The sequence below is a fragment of the Fonsecaea erecta genome (genome assembly GCF_001651985.1).
Source record: "Fonsecaea erecta strain CBS 125763 chromosome Unknown Scaff1, whole genome shotgun sequence".
NCBI classification, from domain to species: domain Eukaryota; kingdom Fungi; phylum Ascomycota; class Eurotiomycetes; order Chaetothyriales; family Herpotrichiellaceae; genus Fonsecaea; species Fonsecaea erecta.
The window spans coordinates 1248682-1265118 of record NW_017387244.1 but is presented as its reverse complement, the minus strand read 5'-3'; the positions used below and the strand labels follow the sequence as shown (position 1 = coordinate 1265118).

At 54.7% G+C, this 16437-nt stretch overlaps 7 protein-coding genes across 7 annotated transcripts; 2 read left to right on the top strand and 5 right to left on the bottom strand.

Annotated features, from left to right (window-relative positions):
* Window positions 1-416: 416 nt before the first annotated feature.
* AYL99_00427 (hypothetical protein) lies at window positions 417-2329 on the bottom strand (the record flags this gene model as incomplete). The annotated part of the gene is made up of 3 exons (XM_018831943.1): window positions 417-1857; window positions 1915-2096; window positions 2192-2329. 3 exons carry the CDS (start codon window positions 2327-2329, stop codon window positions 417-419), a joined length of 1761 nt encoding a protein of 586 aa, XP_018697822.1.
* A 450-nt stretch (window positions 2330-2779) lies between these two features.
* Window positions 2780-4696, bottom strand: AYL99_00426 (hypothetical protein; the record flags this gene model as incomplete). The annotated part of the gene is made up of 3 exons (XM_018831942.1): window positions 2780-4432; window positions 4503-4582; window positions 4657-4696. 3 exons carry the CDS (start codon window positions 4694-4696, stop codon window positions 2780-2782), a joined length of 1773 nt encoding a protein of 590 aa, XP_018697821.1.
* A 967-nt stretch (window positions 4697-5663) lies between these two features.
* AYL99_00425 (hypothetical protein) lies at window positions 5664-7676 on the bottom strand (the record flags this gene model as incomplete). The annotated part of the gene is made up of 1 exon (XM_018831941.1): window positions 5664-7676. The coding sequence occupies one exon, from the start codon at window positions 7674-7676 to the stop codon at window positions 5664-5666; it is 2013 nt and encodes a 670-aa protein (XP_018697820.1).
* Window positions 7677-8768: 1092 nt separating this feature from the next.
* On the bottom strand, window positions 8769-9662 carry AYL99_00424 (2-deoxy-D-gluconate 3-dehydrogenase; the record flags this gene model as incomplete). The annotated part of the gene is made up of 2 exons (XM_018831940.1): window positions 8769-9431; window positions 9534-9662. 2 exons carry the CDS (start codon window positions 9660-9662, stop codon window positions 8769-8771), a joined length of 792 nt encoding a protein of 263 aa, XP_018697819.1.
* Window positions 9663-10133: 471 nt separating this feature from the next.
* Window positions 10134-12556, bottom strand: AYL99_00423 (hypothetical protein; the record flags this gene model as incomplete). The annotated part of the gene is made up of 2 exons (XM_018831939.1): window positions 10134-11907; window positions 11964-12556. 2 exons carry the CDS (start codon window positions 12554-12556, stop codon window positions 10134-10136), a joined length of 2367 nt encoding a protein of 788 aa, XP_018697818.1.
* A 1211-nt stretch (window positions 12557-13767) lies between these two features.
* Window positions 13768-14439, top strand: AYL99_00422 (hypothetical protein; the record flags this gene model as incomplete). The annotated part of the gene is made up of 1 exon (XM_018831938.1): window positions 13768-14439. One exon carries the CDS (start codon window positions 13768-13770, stop codon window positions 14437-14439), a length of 672 nt encoding a protein of 223 aa, XP_018697817.1.
* Window positions 14440-15191: 752 nt separating this feature from the next.
* Window positions 15192-16298, top strand: AYL99_00421 (hypothetical protein; the record flags this gene model as incomplete). Its single annotated transcript, XM_018831937.1, has 1 exon — window positions 15192-16298. One exon carries the CDS (start codon window positions 15192-15194, stop codon window positions 16296-16298), a length of 1107 nt encoding a protein of 368 aa, XP_018697816.1.
* Window positions 16299-16437: the final 139 nt, after the last annotated feature.

Here is a 16437-nt window from a genome sequence, read left to right as displayed (position 1 = left end):
CGGTCCTAATCCTCGTCCACGGTGGCCATTATTGTTTATTATTTATTTACGTCTTTTTGTGCCTACTACTTCCTGCCAATCCCCCTCCCTCTCTCCAACCACGCGCCCGTCGAGAGACCAACCCATCCACCAACCAGAGAGAAGAGAGTGGAGGTTCACGGGGTAGGTAGGTAGATAGTTAGGTAGGCACCGCAGCAGGACAAGGAAAGATAACATAATCAACGCAGAGAGGCGCGCGCGCAGATGGACGCCAAAGGTAGGTATCCAACCGTTTCTTTCATTTCCACCCCTTAAACGGTTGTTTCTTTTCCTTCCGCCATCCAGGATGATCTCAACCCACCCACCCTCCTTCCCTTTCTTATGGCGTTGCGTTGCGTGCGTTTCTGATACCCATCCATCCATCCGACCTCACGATATCAGGAGCCTTCCTCAATGCGGCCCGCCCACTCGGCCGGCTGATCCAGCCCCGGTCCACTGACCAGACTGCCCTTCCCGCTACCGCCGGGCTCGATGTTCTGACCACACTGGACCTTCCAGTTCTTGGGCACGTAGCCGTCGGCGACGCGCTTGAAGGCCTCGAAGGTGCACAGCGACGCGTCGCCGCGGTAGTTGTTCCCGGGCTGGGCGCAGGCCGGGACCGTCATCACGCGGTCGTTGTAGCGGATCCGCACGTAGTAGCCGTCCAGGCGGCGGCGCTGGGGCTCGGAGAGTTCCGCGTGGGGTTTCCGCGCGATCAGGTCCTTGGGCGGCACGGATGGGGAGATGGTCGAGGAGCGCGACGCGGACGGGGTGGAGAGCGGGCTCGACGACGAACTGGCTAACGAGGTCGATGATGGGGATGAAGTCGGGGATCGCAGGCCCAGGAAAGAGGCGAAGAAGCCCGGTTTCACGGCCTGCTGCTCGCCGCCTCGCGGGGTCTGGTTCTTAGGCTCTGTACTTGCCGGCGTCGTGGGCGTCAGGAAGTCTGCATCAGGCGCGTGATTCTTGGCTGCATCTCCGTGGTCTTTCTCCCGGAACAGCTCGAACGCGATGTGACTCGTGTAAGGCGGCCACTTCTCTCCCCCAAACGCGCCCAAGCTCGTCAGGACGCCCGCCAGCGTCGTGTCGTGGCAGCCACTCAGTGCGAACCGGATGCCCGTCTCGCCGCCGCGACCCATGCCCAACTGTCCGTTCTCCCCGCCGATCTCGTTGATGGAGAGCCCGGCGCCCTCGATCTTGGAGGTCATCCGCTCGACGACGTCGCCGATCAGGCTCCCTATGCCCAACATGCGATACTCGCGGTTCTCGTTGTAGCCCGAGAACCACTCCTCGACGCCGATGCGGTCGATGATCTCGCGGGCGCGGGGGTCGTAGAACTCCTTGGGCAGCCGGGTCTCGGGTCCGTGCGCGAGGGTCGAGTTGATGGTGTCCATGATGCCCGAGAGCCGGGGATGCGAGTCGACCGCGATCTTCTTGTCGCTGCTCTCGGGCATCCACTTCCCGATCAGCTTGGTCAGGTACTTCATGTCGTCCGAGTCGTTCCACCGGTCGGCCGTGCGCTGGGCGAAGGCGCGGCTCAGCTGGGCGAACCGGCGACAGTTGCCGTCGTTGGGGAAGAGGGTCTCGTCAGCCGGCGTGCGCGTCACGATGGTCGGCGCGGGAAAGGCGGCCGTGCGCGCCGTTAGGGGGTACATGCCCCAGAAGGTCTGCTGCACCGACTCCAAGGCGCGGGGCAGCGGGGTGGCGCGCAGGTAGATCAGGTCGGCGTTGGCGATGAGGGAGGGCATGAAGCGCAGCTGGTCGACGTATAGGGTGCGCAGGCGTGTCCCGAGGGTGTAGGTGGTCTGGCGGCCTTCGTCGGTGAGTTCGCCCAGTTGACTGCATCACGACAGTGAGAATGTGAGGTCGCCGTTCTCAACACGGGTGGGATCATACCAGACACCATCGACCTGTCCCTTGGGCCCGGCCGCAATGACCGGCCCGTCGTCCTCGCCAAAGCGCTCGAGTCGTCTGCGCCACTGCAGGGAGTTCCAGTGTGACACGTCTTGCGGGGTCATGGCGACGGAGCGCAGCCGCTGCGCCGCATTACAGTAGGGCCAGTATGCTGGCAAGCCTGCCTTTTCTCCGGCGGTCAGCACAGCTCGAGCACCCAGTGTGGATTGGTTCTTGTTTCTTCCCCCTCTGTCTGTGTAGTGAAGGAACAAGAACTCACGTTTCCAAATCTGGCTGACACGGGAGCACGTTCGCCATGACGGAGAAGGACCTGGACAAGTCGCAGTTCGAGGTCTTGGGGGTAGAGCTGGTCGAGCTCGTCCTGGGTGTAGGGCGGACGGAACTGAATCGAGGTCATGTTGCAGGAGGGGGAGGGGAGGAAGCTACACGGTGTGCAGAGAGAGCTTGAGCCTGAGGAGTATCATAGGAACGAGAGGAAAGAGGAGTGTTGTTATAACAATAACATTATCTTAGGTGGAGGAGTCAGTTACCGACCAAGTTCCGTCGGTGTATCAAGGTGCGGGTCATGCAGCTTTCGGCTGCGGTGCCAGATTCCGATACGCAGGCGAAGCGACCAACCGACTCGCCGAGCACGAGGGCATTAGTTCGTCAACAATGAAACAACGTGCATTCGGGCGTCCGTTAATTATTCTGAGTCATTCTACATCGTCAAACAGATACTGGAGATGCTGAAGATTTGGAAGTAGCAGCACCAGCACCCGCCGCACCAGCCAAGGGTATATCTGTATCCTGAATTCTCTCACCCCAACAGCCATCAATGCCGTCAATCTAGCACAGCTTCGCCCCATTAAATGTGTAGATCATGCATCTGCCGGCCCACGCCCTGCGTCTCATCAATCGGGCTCACAGGGTTACTTGTATAGCCACTGCTCGGCGGATAAGATGTCCTCCCATTCGGCGCTGCTGTCGTAGAAGGTGCTGGAGGACCCCCTCCATGCATCGTGAGATGATCTGCCGATGATTCTTGTCGGTGTATATAGCTTGGTGTGGGTTGGTACCCTGCATTGTACGGCCCAGGCCGCGCCTGGTCGCTCGGCAATTCCTGAGGATACGGATTCGTGGCATATTGCTGCGGAGGACGAGGGGAGGGCGTGTTTTGCTGTCGGTCAAACAGCGCATTCGATCTTGGTTGTTGCTGAGGCGCTCCGTACGCGTCGTCGGCAAACGGATTTTCGGCCACCCCGTAGTCGGCACTGGACGAATAGACGTGGGATTGTGGACGAACCCGAGTCGGGACGGGAGGAGGCTGTTCGGGAGCGGCGTAGGCAGAGGAGAAGGCGGCGGCATTGGAGAAATCATAGGGATTCTGGGCGGTTGACGGTGGTGGATGTGGCGGTGCGCCCATTTTGCTGGGAGGAGGCCCTGGCGGCGGCGCATAGAGCTCGTCGGCCTCGTCCCTCCGCAGCGGACTCACGGGCGTGGGGACGGTGTTCTGCCGACGAGGAGGGGAGGACGAGAACGGTCCATGGTCCGGGGGCACGGAGGGAGGCTGGGACGTCTGAGCATAGACGTTCTGGCCCGGGACGTGCTGTTGGGGCGTGAACAGGGGATTCTGCTGAGGCTCCGGTTGCGGCTGGGGGCTGGGTGTGGCCATGCCACTCGCTTTCCGCGCCTGCAGGACCGCTCTGTGATGTTTCGACATGGCGATGTTGAGTTGATCGTTTGTTTCAATCAACGTCAACGTCGTGTCAGGGTCTGGCGCGGGATTCTGCGCATTCAAGTACGACTGAATGCTCCTCTGCATAGTTTTGGCCCGCTCGGCAAACTCTTTGACCAGGTCGTTCGCGAGAAGCTCCGCCTGAGGCGTCGACTGGACGGTCTGCACCAGCAGTCGCGCTGTCGTCTTTGCTTCTTCGATGCGTCCGACCAACTCTTCGGGCGGTGGCAGCGTGTCGCGGCGTCTCGACTGTTGCTGTGGATAATGGCCCGAGTAGGCACCACCAGGTATTTGAGCCGCCTGCTGTGTTGCGACCATGATCAGCTTTCCTTCCATGTCCTCCTCGACTGAGAGGCTTACCGGAGGGCGAAGAGCATTTCGCTTTCCCTTCTCCTTCTTCCACATCTCCATCAGCGGTCCCAGGGTATCATTCCCCGGTGCTTTGTCGAACTCGAAGTAGTCCAGGGTTTCCCGGAGGATCTGCTGAACGCTGGTGTCCTTCCCTTCCCGCAGGAGCTCTTTCACGGTCGCGACAAACTTGTGATCGAAGTTCTGGGTAAAGGCCTGGGCGGGGTTGTCGGTCAGGATGCGGGTGAGCATGACGGCGTTGTACTGCGCAAATCCTCGCTGGTAGTGGTCTTTGCCCAGGTAGCGCCGAATGGTCGCGGCCGCCTCTTTGGCTGCGGTGGGACTGGATTCCGCGGCATCGACGATAGCTGGGAGGTGGAGGTATTCTTCGCCCGCGGTGTCAGAGTTGGGCGCGCCCGACTCGCAGAATGCGGTCTGGACAGACAGAGAGAGAGCTTTAGCTGATGATCCGGGAACCAGAAGGGACGCTGCAAGATGGACTCACGACTTCGCGCACCACGACGGCCTCGGGTGCGTCGCCTTGTGGCAGGACGAAGGTGCTGCCACTCCCATTTCGATCAGGACCTGGCGCAACAGCAACATTCTCGTCAGCCTCAATCACGATGGGTTGGGTTATGTTTCAATGTGTTGGCGCATACTCGAGCTCTTCTTCTTGATGTTTCCCAGGAACTTCTTCATCGTGAGGGCGATCGTTGAGCTCTAGCTGCTCTTCCCACCACTGTGATCCTCGACGCTCGTTGGGTGTCTCGACTGCGGTGTGTCCGGGTGTAGGTGGGTTGCGACAAGATGGGAGAGAACGGACTCGTAGGTCTCGCCTAGTAGTGGCAGTAGTGTTAGTAGTGAGCGGGCAGCAAACAGGCGGCGTGAAAGTCACTAAGTACCTCGTACAGTATGACTATGCTTTCGTGGGCCAATACCCTCCCTGTGCAAGCTGGCAATGAATGGATGGATGGGCATGCGGGTGTTGAGTGGTTGGACAAATGGCAGATCTCCCGCAGGAAGCAACTAACAATTTGTTAGTCTTCCGCAGGCCGGGAAGTGAATCTCGAACGAAAGTCTGGGGGTAAAAGAGGAGATGTGAGATCTCGACGGATTATGTATTGTATCTAGTTGGTATTATTATTGTTATTATTATTACCTTGAGGATGGCATGGCATCTGGTATCTGGCATCTGGCATGTCTTCTACAAGACTCACTCAGCCCTCGAGCACAAGAAAAATGAACAAGAGCATCATTATCCAGTCATCAGCCGCGAGTCTGGGGGGCTTTGCACAACCCTCATCCCCGTCAGCAACCTTCTTATCCATCCATTAATTACCCGCCCACCCACCTGGAGACTCTATCCGGCGTTCCTCCTCCTCTACATACGTAAACCATGCATTGCATCGTCGTTCTCGCCACCGGTTGGCCACTCGCATTGACCCACTGACAGAATACATCCACGTAATACAACTCGTAGGTTGATGGAATACCAAGAAAGAAACGTGTTGACAAGAGAAAGCATTGTACTCGTAATGGTCATCTATGTTTGCCACCATTCTCCCCACCACCAGCGCCAGGCTGAAGCATTTGATACGAAACCATGGAACACGAGGCGAAACTTGCAACATTTCACGTCTTCTCCTTTGCTCATCCTCATAGCTAGCTACCACGTAAAGCTTTCCTCATTCAACTCCAAATTGCCCTGATGTATCCTGCCCCTCACCGCCGCTCGCACCTCGTCTGCCAATGCACCCGGCCCACAGACACTAACCATGACAGCACCGACTCGCACCGGAATCACCTCGTCTAATACTGCGCCGGGATCAACGCGGCCTTGGACAATCTGCATCGTGGGTTTGCTCTTGCTGTGATTGATGGCCCTCGTCGGCTTGCTCACATGCACTCGGATCATGAGAACTTCTCGCCGGCCCTCCATGTGCAAAATCTCGTTCATCCACGGCTTTACCCACTCCATGCACTCCGTGTCGCGGATGGACCAGACGAGCACAATCTTGCGGGTGGCCACCGTCTGCGACCGGGCGCCTGCAAGGAGGTGTCGGATTTGGATGAGATGGTGGGTGATGCCAGCGCCCCCGGCAAACATGACAACCGTCCCGTAACTGACAAGAGAGTCGTGCCCGGCATAAGGGCCTTCGAGAAACCCTCGGAGTTCAAGCTTGCAGCCAGGAGCAGAGCGCGCCTTCTCATAGAGTTGTCTCGTCATGCCCGTGCGTTGCGCCATGACCAGCGAGACGGTCGTGGGTGCTTTAGACAGTGAGTGGAAGACTGATTGTCTTTCCAGAGAATTGGGGGACGAGGGTCTCTGCAGTTCAATATTGTGGCCACAGACGGGAGGTTCCGACTCCACATTCGTCCACGCCACCGAGAAGGGATGCGACATCCACAACGAGATCGAGGGGAGATATGCATACATGTGACTGCCGGGTCGGATGGTGATGCGCCGCGGCAATTGGAAGGTGACACGGCAAGCGCCGCCCGGCAGTGCTTCAATATGCGCCGTTGTAGCGCCGCCTGACCGAGAGTAGTTGAGGTATGCGATGCTGCACAGCCGCCAGAGTCTCTCGGCCGACCAAAGCAAGACCGCCGTCAAGATCGAAGGGTAGGCCGGTAGGTGCATAATGTCCAGATGGACGTAGATACCGAGTAGGGCCAAAAATGCCAGGCTTTGATGAAGGTGGAGGAATGTTTCGTAAAAGGCATGTCGAATGGGCGACAACGAATGTAACGGCAACAAGACGATCGCAATCAATCCGAGAAGGCCGTAGTCGAGGAAAGGAGCATCATGGAAGATTCTGATCGTTGCTTGATCTCCCTTGGCCAACTTATACGCAGCAAGCCACGCGAAGAAATGGATGGCCGACAAGGCAGCCACCAGCCTGCCGATCCAGCGATGGAAGAGATTGAATGTGTCGAAGCTGACCCTCAGGAGCGGGATGGCGATGTTGTTCCTGCCGGCGAGCACAACCAGAGGGATCAGGTTGACCGTGGCCAAGATGCCGCTCCGTCCACGCAGCTCGGCGTACAGCGCCCCCTTCTGTGGATTGCTCCAGTCGAGGAGCAAGCAGTAAATCACATTGGTGATGGCATAAACGATGAGGAGCAGTGAGTGAATGCGGCTGGGCAGGGTGCCATAGTTAACCGCACCGGAGAGCTGGAACTCGCGATTGTGTCTTTTCTTCCAGAGGGGAGCATAGATGATATGCTTCTTCAGCCAACTCCAGATGCGGAAGTGATCCACGCCGTAATAGTTTTGTTGAGAGGGCTTCTCGGTCGTCATGCAGTAGATGGTCCGGATGTAAGACACAAACAACTGTGACAGTCGCAACGCAAACACAAGTGTGAGTGCCACGATGATTGAAAGCCAGAGCATCTTGACCAATTGAGCATCCATCTCCAGATTGACTCCGTTTAAGCCGGTGTAGAATGGGGCGGCGGCGGGCGGATTACCACCGGCCACCACCAGGTTGGACATCGTGACAGCGGGTTTGGTGCTGTTGAAGAGGCCTCGGGCAGCTTGGAGACTCATATTGCCATCGGCTAGATCTCGTTTGGAGGGATGGTCCCGATGCAGGTGTATATGGTCATTTGCGTGGCCCCGCAGTAGCTGCGAGGCAGTGTTGAGCACATTGGAAAGTAGACGGCCGATTTTGTCCATTTTGTTTCAGTCTGATCTGTTGCAGAGATGTGAGTCCAGGTTTCGAGATGGGTGTTTGTGTCGTGTCTGAAATTGAGGAGACGATATTGGCTTTTTGTCTCGAATCAATGAACTGCGTGAAAGAGAATCTCTCGACGACTGCCAAAAGGGTGGAACAAAGTAGTTCTTTGAAGTTCGATAATCACCTTGTCTCGAAGAATGAAACCGAGGCAGCGAGGCACAAAGGGCAGATAAAACGGAGTTAGCTGCTTTTGTACACTCGTTGCCATGGTGTGTCTCAATCACTGCCATTGACGTTTGAATAACTGCCTCAATAACACGGTCCGTCACATGACTTTCTGCAGATGGCTGATTGAGAGCAGCATGGAAGTCCTTGAATAAGGCAGCGCCGATTGAGCGTTATTGAGCAGTCTCCGGCAGGTCACCCGAGATATGCCAGTTCCCCCGTTTGTCCTACTTCGCGCCGTGGAAACAGGTGATGAAAAGTCATGATTTCTGGGAGCATGATGCAAAGACACCAGCGGCTAATCGCGATGAACGCATAGTCTCGAACTCATCCCATAGTATTTTCATCTCCTTGCTGACAGATACAACAGTTTTGACAGCTCATGAGGTGACCGCTGGAGCATGTCAGAGTCCCTCATAGTGACGCAGGTACCGGTAGAATCCTGTCTGGTAGTGGGAAAGCCATGATAGGCGGTCGTGTCGGGCTTCTGCCGCGCGACAACCCATTTTGTAGAGCTGTGTCCTCAGCTTCAGCGATCTTCAGAGAGTGCGAATGCGCCAAAGAGAAACCGAATGAGCTCATTACCCTTTTCCGTTTGTAGAGATGAGGTGAAGTCGGAAAACACTTGCGGCATACCTGCCCCGTTCTTTTCAAATGACGGGAAAGCTTGTGTCACCAAAGTGTCATTTTCACATACTCTCTCCCGTCCATTTTGCTCTCTCATCCTTTTGCTATCTCATCCTTTTGCTATCTCATTGCGCCAGTGCCGTGGATTGCATGCAGCCAGTCTTCTAACCCCCGTCGGACGGTCTAGACAAAGAAAGAAAGAAAGGAAAAAGAAGAAGAGAGAGAGCGAAAACAACTAATCACCGTCCCATCCACCCCCCGTCAATCGTCAAGATTTCACCGCTCACATACCGACTCGCGTCGCTGGCCAAAAACACCACAGCGCCCTTGAAATCCTCCGGGGTCCCCCACCGTCCCGCGGGAATTCTCTCGAGGATTTGCCTGGCCCGAGTCTCGTTCGCGATCAAGGCCTCGTTCATGTCCGTATCGATGTATCCCGGCGCGATGGCGTTGACGTTGATCCCCTCCTTGGCCCACTCGTTACTGAGCGCCTTCGTGAGCTGAGCCACGCCGCCCTTGGACGCTGCATAGGCGGGCACGGTGATGCCGCCCTGGAAGGTCAAGAGAGAGGCGACGTTGATGATGGCTCCCCGCGACTGGGACGGCGAGGCAGGGGCCGGTTTGGACAAGAGATAGGCGCCGAAGTCGCGGCATAACGTGAATACCGTGGTCAGGTTGACTTGTAGCACCGCGTTCCAGTCGTCCAGGGGGAATTGGTGCGCGGGATGTCGTTTCTGGATCCCGGCGCAAGTGATGAGGATGTGCATATCATGGCCCGCCTTCACCAGGTCCGGGATGGTCTTGGAAACGGATCCCTGGTCGGACAGGTCCGCCGTGACTATCGTGGCCTTGCGCCCTAGCTGCTGGACCTTGTTGTATGTATCCTTGTTGCTTTCGTCGCGCTAGTCGAGTATCTCGTAGTCAGCACATTGTCATAAATGAGGCAGGATAACCTGAAACGAATCGAGGTTGTCATTCGTGACCACTGGCAGGTCCTCCCTCACCTGGATGAGAATGATATCTGCACCAGCTTCAGCCAGAGCGATAGCCATAGCTGCCCCAATACCTCGACTCCCGCCCGTCACCACGGCCGTTTTGCCGGCGAGCGAGAACATCTTCGTCAACGCCTCCATTGTTGTGGGCTTTTTTAAACGGGACAGGAAGAAGATCCGTGGTTTCTGCTTCTTTCCTCAGGATATCTTCCCACGTCTGTCTGAGCAACAACAGAAACCGGGTCTCCGGGGAGGGCTGCCGAATCCTTTTTGAACACCACTTTCCCCTCCCAACGTTCGGGCATTCATGAGACAAAACTGGTAATTCACGGCGATGCGACCGGATGCTCACCATCGTGGTCGGTCGGCAAATGAAGCGTGCGGTGAATCAATTGCCGACATGAGGGGCAGATTTGATTTTCCCCTGACGCTCCTCCAGCCTTGTCCGGCATCGGCGAGAATGACGGGATGGGGGGCGACATATCGAAAGATTAATTTTCATATTGGTCCCTATTGAATACATCTATGCTCATGACTATTACGCATTCTTCATAATCATTATAGCCCGCCTCCGCATGTCATTCTGTTCAACATTCCCTGAGACATGTCCGATTACAACAGAATCGAGACGGCCGTGGACTTGGGGTCCATCACACGGTACGGCTTCGTCTGGTCATCCATGTCTTTGCTATTCTTGTCAAAGACGGCCGCCAAATCCATCAAATCCGCATAAAGCTGTGCACCTGCGGCGGCAAGCGCCGTCTGCCCGTTCAGTGAAGCAAGCTTGGCCGTGGAGAGGGCAAAATTAAGCATATTTTGTTCCTCGGCCACCCGGTAACTGAGGAGATAGGGGACATGGGATGCTAGAAGCCATTCGCGTGCGTGGTTGACCGGATATGCCGCAACCAAGTCTTTCTCCTGGTATGTCTTGAGGTCGCTGAGACTCTTCGGCAACGGGGAGAACAGAGCCGAGGGCTTACTGATAACGAATGTCTGATAATATGCTTGGAGATAATTGATGGCAGTGTGTTGTGGTGAGGCAATGTGGATGCACATCGTGACAGCATCGACCAGCTCGTCCAAAGTCTTGATCACGGGAAAGGACTTCAACTGTCCTCCAACGTCGCTTTGCATCTCCTTGGTCCAGTTCTCAATCTGCTCATCCTTCGCCACCTGCTCATCGGAGTGAATGTCGATGGCAAGAACCGCCGACACGAACTTGCGGAGGATCTGCCACATGAGTATCATATTGCGAGCATAAGCATAGTTGTGGAACTTCGGGTTGTTGGCCAGTTCACTCGGAGGGAAGCCTCTCGTCGTCAGATCGTTCGGCACGTAATGGCCTGTCCAGTCGAACCGCTTGTACGCGTCTTTGACGAAAGAATAAAGTTGGGGATCCGTGACACCCACTATCTTAGTGATGATGTTTGGGACGAGGGTAGCCCGAGCTGCCGCGTTGACAGACAAGGTCTTGAGCCAATGAGGCTGGAGAAGGCGATACACCGCATGATCTGGCGCAAAGGCACGATGTGCTGCCACAATGGTGACTTCCTCCACTAGGTGGGTATTTACCAAATGAACTGTGACTTCGTGTCTCAACCAGTCAGAGACCTGCGCGCATGTCTTTGCATACCGCCACGGCCAGTCTTCCTTGAATTCTGTGCCCGATGGGGTGGACCTCTTATTGAATATGACCACAGAGTTGGCGAGGCTACCTTTGTAGTCAACTGCTATTGCAAGTGGGTGAAGGACACCCGCATCCGTGAGTTGAAACAGCGTCACAGAGGCACACAGACGTCTCATTCCGTCATTCGAAATCATGTCTGCTTGCTGATCTGCCCCAACAGCCGTTCGGAAGTAGCTGCAATCTTGCACATAGAAGGACTCGGGGCTTCCACTCGACAGGAGGCTGTGCATTTCGCTATTTGACTGGGCGGCATCGGTAAAGGCCTTGACCCATTCTGCCGATGCCTGTTGGATGGTGGTTGGGTTTGTGCCGACAAATTGCTGTTCAGCAAATACGGCATCCGTCCACCAGTCAGAACGATTCCCAATATTCTCCTCGTCAAAGATGTCTTCCTTGTCCTGGTGGAGTTTGTTGTTGCGTGCCTCGATTGCGTCCACCGTGGGCCCCTCCGGATGATCGTGAATGAAGTCAAGGATCTTGTCTGGAATGAGCGTCCCCACCAGGGTGCCGGTATCAAGAAGCCTCATGAAGTCGAAAATCTTGAGCAAGTCGACCTGGTCCACCTTAGGAATGACATCCAGATGCGGTGGGTAATTGTCACTCCCGGACTTCTGAAAGGTGTATAGGTCTTTGGGATTGACAGCGAGGCCCAATGGAACGCTGGTCTCAAATCCGGCTACGTCGAAAAAGGATTCAAATCTGTGTCCGTTCAGCATTTTCGCCCCTTGAGCAGGAATAGAATCTATGCAACATACCTTGTTTCGATGCGCTTCATCATTTGAGTCAGGGCCAACTTGGTTCCTCGATAGGTGCCTTCCTGGAGAGGAGGAGGCTTCCCGACTGCTGTTGGAGGAGTGATCTTTCTGTCTGTGTCGGCAGCAGAAATATCTCGTGGTACAATGGATTGCTTCAACAGCTCGGAAGTGAATGCTCCCTCGTCCCAGCCATGCTTCAAAGGAATATTGGTGATTGATTCCACTGGTGGGGTCTGTGTAATCGCCATAGTGGGCGGTGCTGGATCTGACGACATGTTGGTCTTCTTCTTCTTCTTCTTCTTAGAGACGCAGGATAGAGACTGAAAGATATGCTTGATGCCCTGGATGCCTCTGCGGACGAGGTCTTTAAATGCTTCTGGCGTGCAGGTGAACGGAGGTCGGTACCGTTGGTGGGGCTCTGTTCTAGCCCGTGACAGGGACAGACAGGACCGAGAGGGTCGAGGAGGCAGAGCAGAGGTACTGAGGCCAACCCGAGAGTTGAGTGAGGTGAGTGAGGCCACAGATTCTGGGGGTGAGGCATTCGTGTTGGAAGAGTCCAGCCGCAGCTGAGGCTGCACCAGCGATTGGTCCATTTGGCTGCAGCGATGTGCAAGCGACTTCAGCCCAGGCCTGGCCACGAACTCTACACGAACATCCCGCCCTGTTTCAGCTCCACAAAATGGTGTTGCCTTACCGCTATCGCGAAATCAGTAGGCATTGCAAGGTTGAGGGTGACACCGCTTGTGCCATCTCCCTGAGATTTTGCTCGTGTGTGCTTTCCACATGTCAATAGTCAACTGATTTGCTCCTTCGGTAGGCTCTGGACTACGAACGACCTATCGACCTCAGAATAGCTCTTGCTGCCTCCAAGATCTCCTCTCTTTCTCTGTTCTCCAACATCCTGCGGCTGAGGCGACAGGGAATGGTGCTTAGAAGTCTCGGTGTAACAATCGCATCTTGGCTTCCTCCACCGGTCACGAACAGTCACGCATGACGAGCCGACCCCTTCGTTGAGATGAGGCGCAAGCCAATCTCAATTGGTTGATACTTGCCTGCTTGATGCCACTGCTTCGTTGCAATGTCGCGGAATTGGCACAGAATGCAGGCGCCAGTCGTATCCCGGAACGCCAGGACTTGGAAAATACGAAGAGATTACAACAGCTTCATTTCATTTCAGTTGCAGCCGTTACCTTGGCCAATATGTCTTTTCGCACCAACCATAAGAATAGACAGGCTGCATCAGACCTCTTCCAAGCCGGCAGGCGTGGTGCATGATTGTTCCCGTGGCACAGAATGCCTTGAGCCGACGTTGTCACCCGCATTTTCACCAACACAACCACGACTCTGTCGGCAGTCAAAATGCGATGCTTATATGTGGCAACTTGAACAAAAAAACCACGTTTTCTATGAAATTAACAACTGGCTCTACCAGTTGGTGGCTCAGGAGGATGTCACCCACTTTTCTCCTGTCTCGATCCGAGCCACAGTCCTGATACAACTTGGTTCAACCCAACGCTAGGCATCCAAGATTTGGCTTTTCGTGTCCGAATCGGCCTTCCGTGGACTTGAGGCAGCAATAGCCCTCGATGTTCCTCAAATACGACGGTGTGAGTGGCACCCGCTGCTGGGCTACTCGCAACCTGACAACCTGTGAATTCGAGTTTGATCACAGTCCCGCGTTTGAGATCGTATAAAAGCTGTTCGTTATGGCCTTCTCCTTCTCAAAGCAACATGTCCTCTGTGCTTATCTTCAGACTCATTCTGATCCCTACCACACCTCTCACTACGTCCCAAACGATACGCCATGCCGATCTCACACTACGGCGTCTGGAAAGGTTTCCCCCTCTCCTACGAAGTTGACGGGCCAAACGACCGTACTCCTCATATCAACCTTTCCTTCAAAGATGACGAGGATGGAACCATCGAGAGGAAGGCAGCAATAAATGTCAAATCCCAGGGCCAACCCAACGAACTCGTCTACTGGTTCGACCGTAATTTCTCGCACCCCCTCACGCAGGACCTCGAACGCTTAGACTACGGCTTCCACCCCATTGAGCCCCAGAATGACGACACACAAGATCTTCCTCTCGACTATATCCGGAGTCGCAACCTGCTCCGGATCAGTAATGGCAGGATCTTGCCCTATCTCGAAAGCGGACCAGACAATGACATCCTCGATCAACTCCGACCAATTCTGGACGACGCCATCAGCCAGCGAGCAGATATCTACCTATACGGGTCGTCTTTCGGCTCTGGCATTCATGACGTCCATATGAACCAGGGTAGTGTTGGGTTCTCCAACGGCGTAGGGCAAGATGGTGCCTTCTTCCTTCGGTTCTCGGACGGCCACTGGGAAGCGGTATTTCTGGCCTTTGCTTCGCAGCAGATCCCAACCGACGACAGCAATGGGCAGCCGTTGCCTGACAGCACTTCTCTGAAGAATATCATCGGGCGGCAGGGACGCGCTCGTCTCTGAAGAGGGATTACAGCGACCTTGCGCTTTGTTGGCAGGACAGGTGGACCTCTAGTGAATGAAGTCTAGAAGTAGCCGATGGGATATCTTCGAACCAACCATTGACGTGAGGTTGCGACGACATTCTAGTAGAAGATATCAAATCCTGCGTGTTTATCGAAACTATATTGATCAAGGTTCCATGGCCTCTAGTTCCATTAACGTAGTGTAGTTTGCTTGTACAATGATCTTTCTCCAATGGAGTGAAGTAAATTAAGTGAAGTGGTGATAGGAAGAGAGCGACAGCAGCGGCAAAGTAGTTGTTCCTGGCCGAAGAAAGCCCCAATTCCCAATCCCAGGAGTCTCATCGAACAACTTTTTTGAGGACCAAGATCCTTCCCATTATGTCTCTCATTGTTTGAGCAAGCATAAGTTTTCTATTCCCTCGCCTTTGGTGGTCATCTGGCGATTGTACTTCAAGGTGGATCATGGCGGTTGCGAGACAAAGAAAAGGGAGTGAGGCAAGTCTCAGCAAATCTAGCTCTTCTTTACCTGCGCATTTAAATACCGACCCAGAACCTTTGCTGACACTTCTGCCTTCTCAAATACAGCAGTTCCATGGAGATCATCCTTCTTCCAATACTGCCAGAATGTTCGAATTCTGCAGGGAGACCGGGCGTAACCTGTCCGCCAACCATGAGCTTCCCCTCGTCATTCAGCAGAGCACCTGCGTGACCAGACCTCCTCGTACAAGACGTCAAAATCATCAACACGCTATGATCAGCTCCTTCAAGCCCGGAAGTCTTCAACGCTCCAACCGTGCAGTATCTGGATGGTCAGGACTTGGAACAACAGCCCTGTCGGCTCGCATAGAGGAGACGTTCAAGCGGCTTTCTAGTGTTCCGGCTCCCAGTGCTGCAAGCTCAGCAGTGCCAAATGCCATTGATCAAGATAGCCCTGCGACGCTCTCATCTGCTCCAATCCCACAGCCACGGAAAATTCTCACGCCAAAAGGCTCTGCCCGGGGGTCATCCACATTTGTGATTCCCTTCCTACAGTTCCCCGCCGAAATTCGGCTTGAAATCTACAGCTATTTCCTCTGGGTCCCTCCCGAGAAATTGGCGCAGCGGTGTGACAGGAAAAGACAAGACAACAGATCGGTCCTCAGACTAGCGAGAAAGAATCTCAGACGCCTGTGCCACCAGATCAGTGAAGAATGGGATCCGCTGTTTTTCTCGACCACCACTATTACCGTGCGAAATCTGCTTCCCGACTGGGACTCACTCTTGATATCCAGCACTCGACCGAACAGTCCCTTGATGAATTTCGGGGAATTGTGGCACAAAGGCCTGGAAACGATCTCCACTCCTCCCCAGACACGCCCCTTGGGATCTGGGTTGTTCCGAACAGACTTCCTCGAGAGACAGCCTCCTTACAAACTAAATAGGATTCGAAAACTACAGTATCTTATCACGGGTTCCTCTTTGGAGAGGATGGATTTGACCGACTTGGCACTTCTTGCAGCAATGATCCATGGCACCAAAGAAGACTTGTTGAAGTCGCTGGAAGAAGTTTCTATCTGCTGGAGACCCTTACGCGTCGTAAGAGGCTTCTTTAAGGGCTCTGAAATATGGGCGGAATGCAGTGGAACGACTGACACGTGGGACAAAGTCAAGGCTCTTTTTCAGCCAGAAGACGGCTTTGGATGCTTCCAAAATTGGAAGATGATACGACGCATGTGCATCTACAAGGCATTCGACGTCTACCCATGGTTCATGTTTGTGCATGGCTCCAAAGTCCACGAACTCCAATTAGTCTTTCGAAAGTCGCAACCACCTTCAGCAGCAAGGCATACTGAATGGGTCGAGTTGCCTGGGATTTGAATGTTGGGCTGGATCGGTTCTGGGAAGCAACAATGGAATTCGGCGTGGGGCGTTAACCAGCGGCGGGGGAACTTTGCAGTCTGAAGCAAGGATCCTGCAAGGAAGAAAATCAGGAGCACGGAATGATGTAGTCATCATT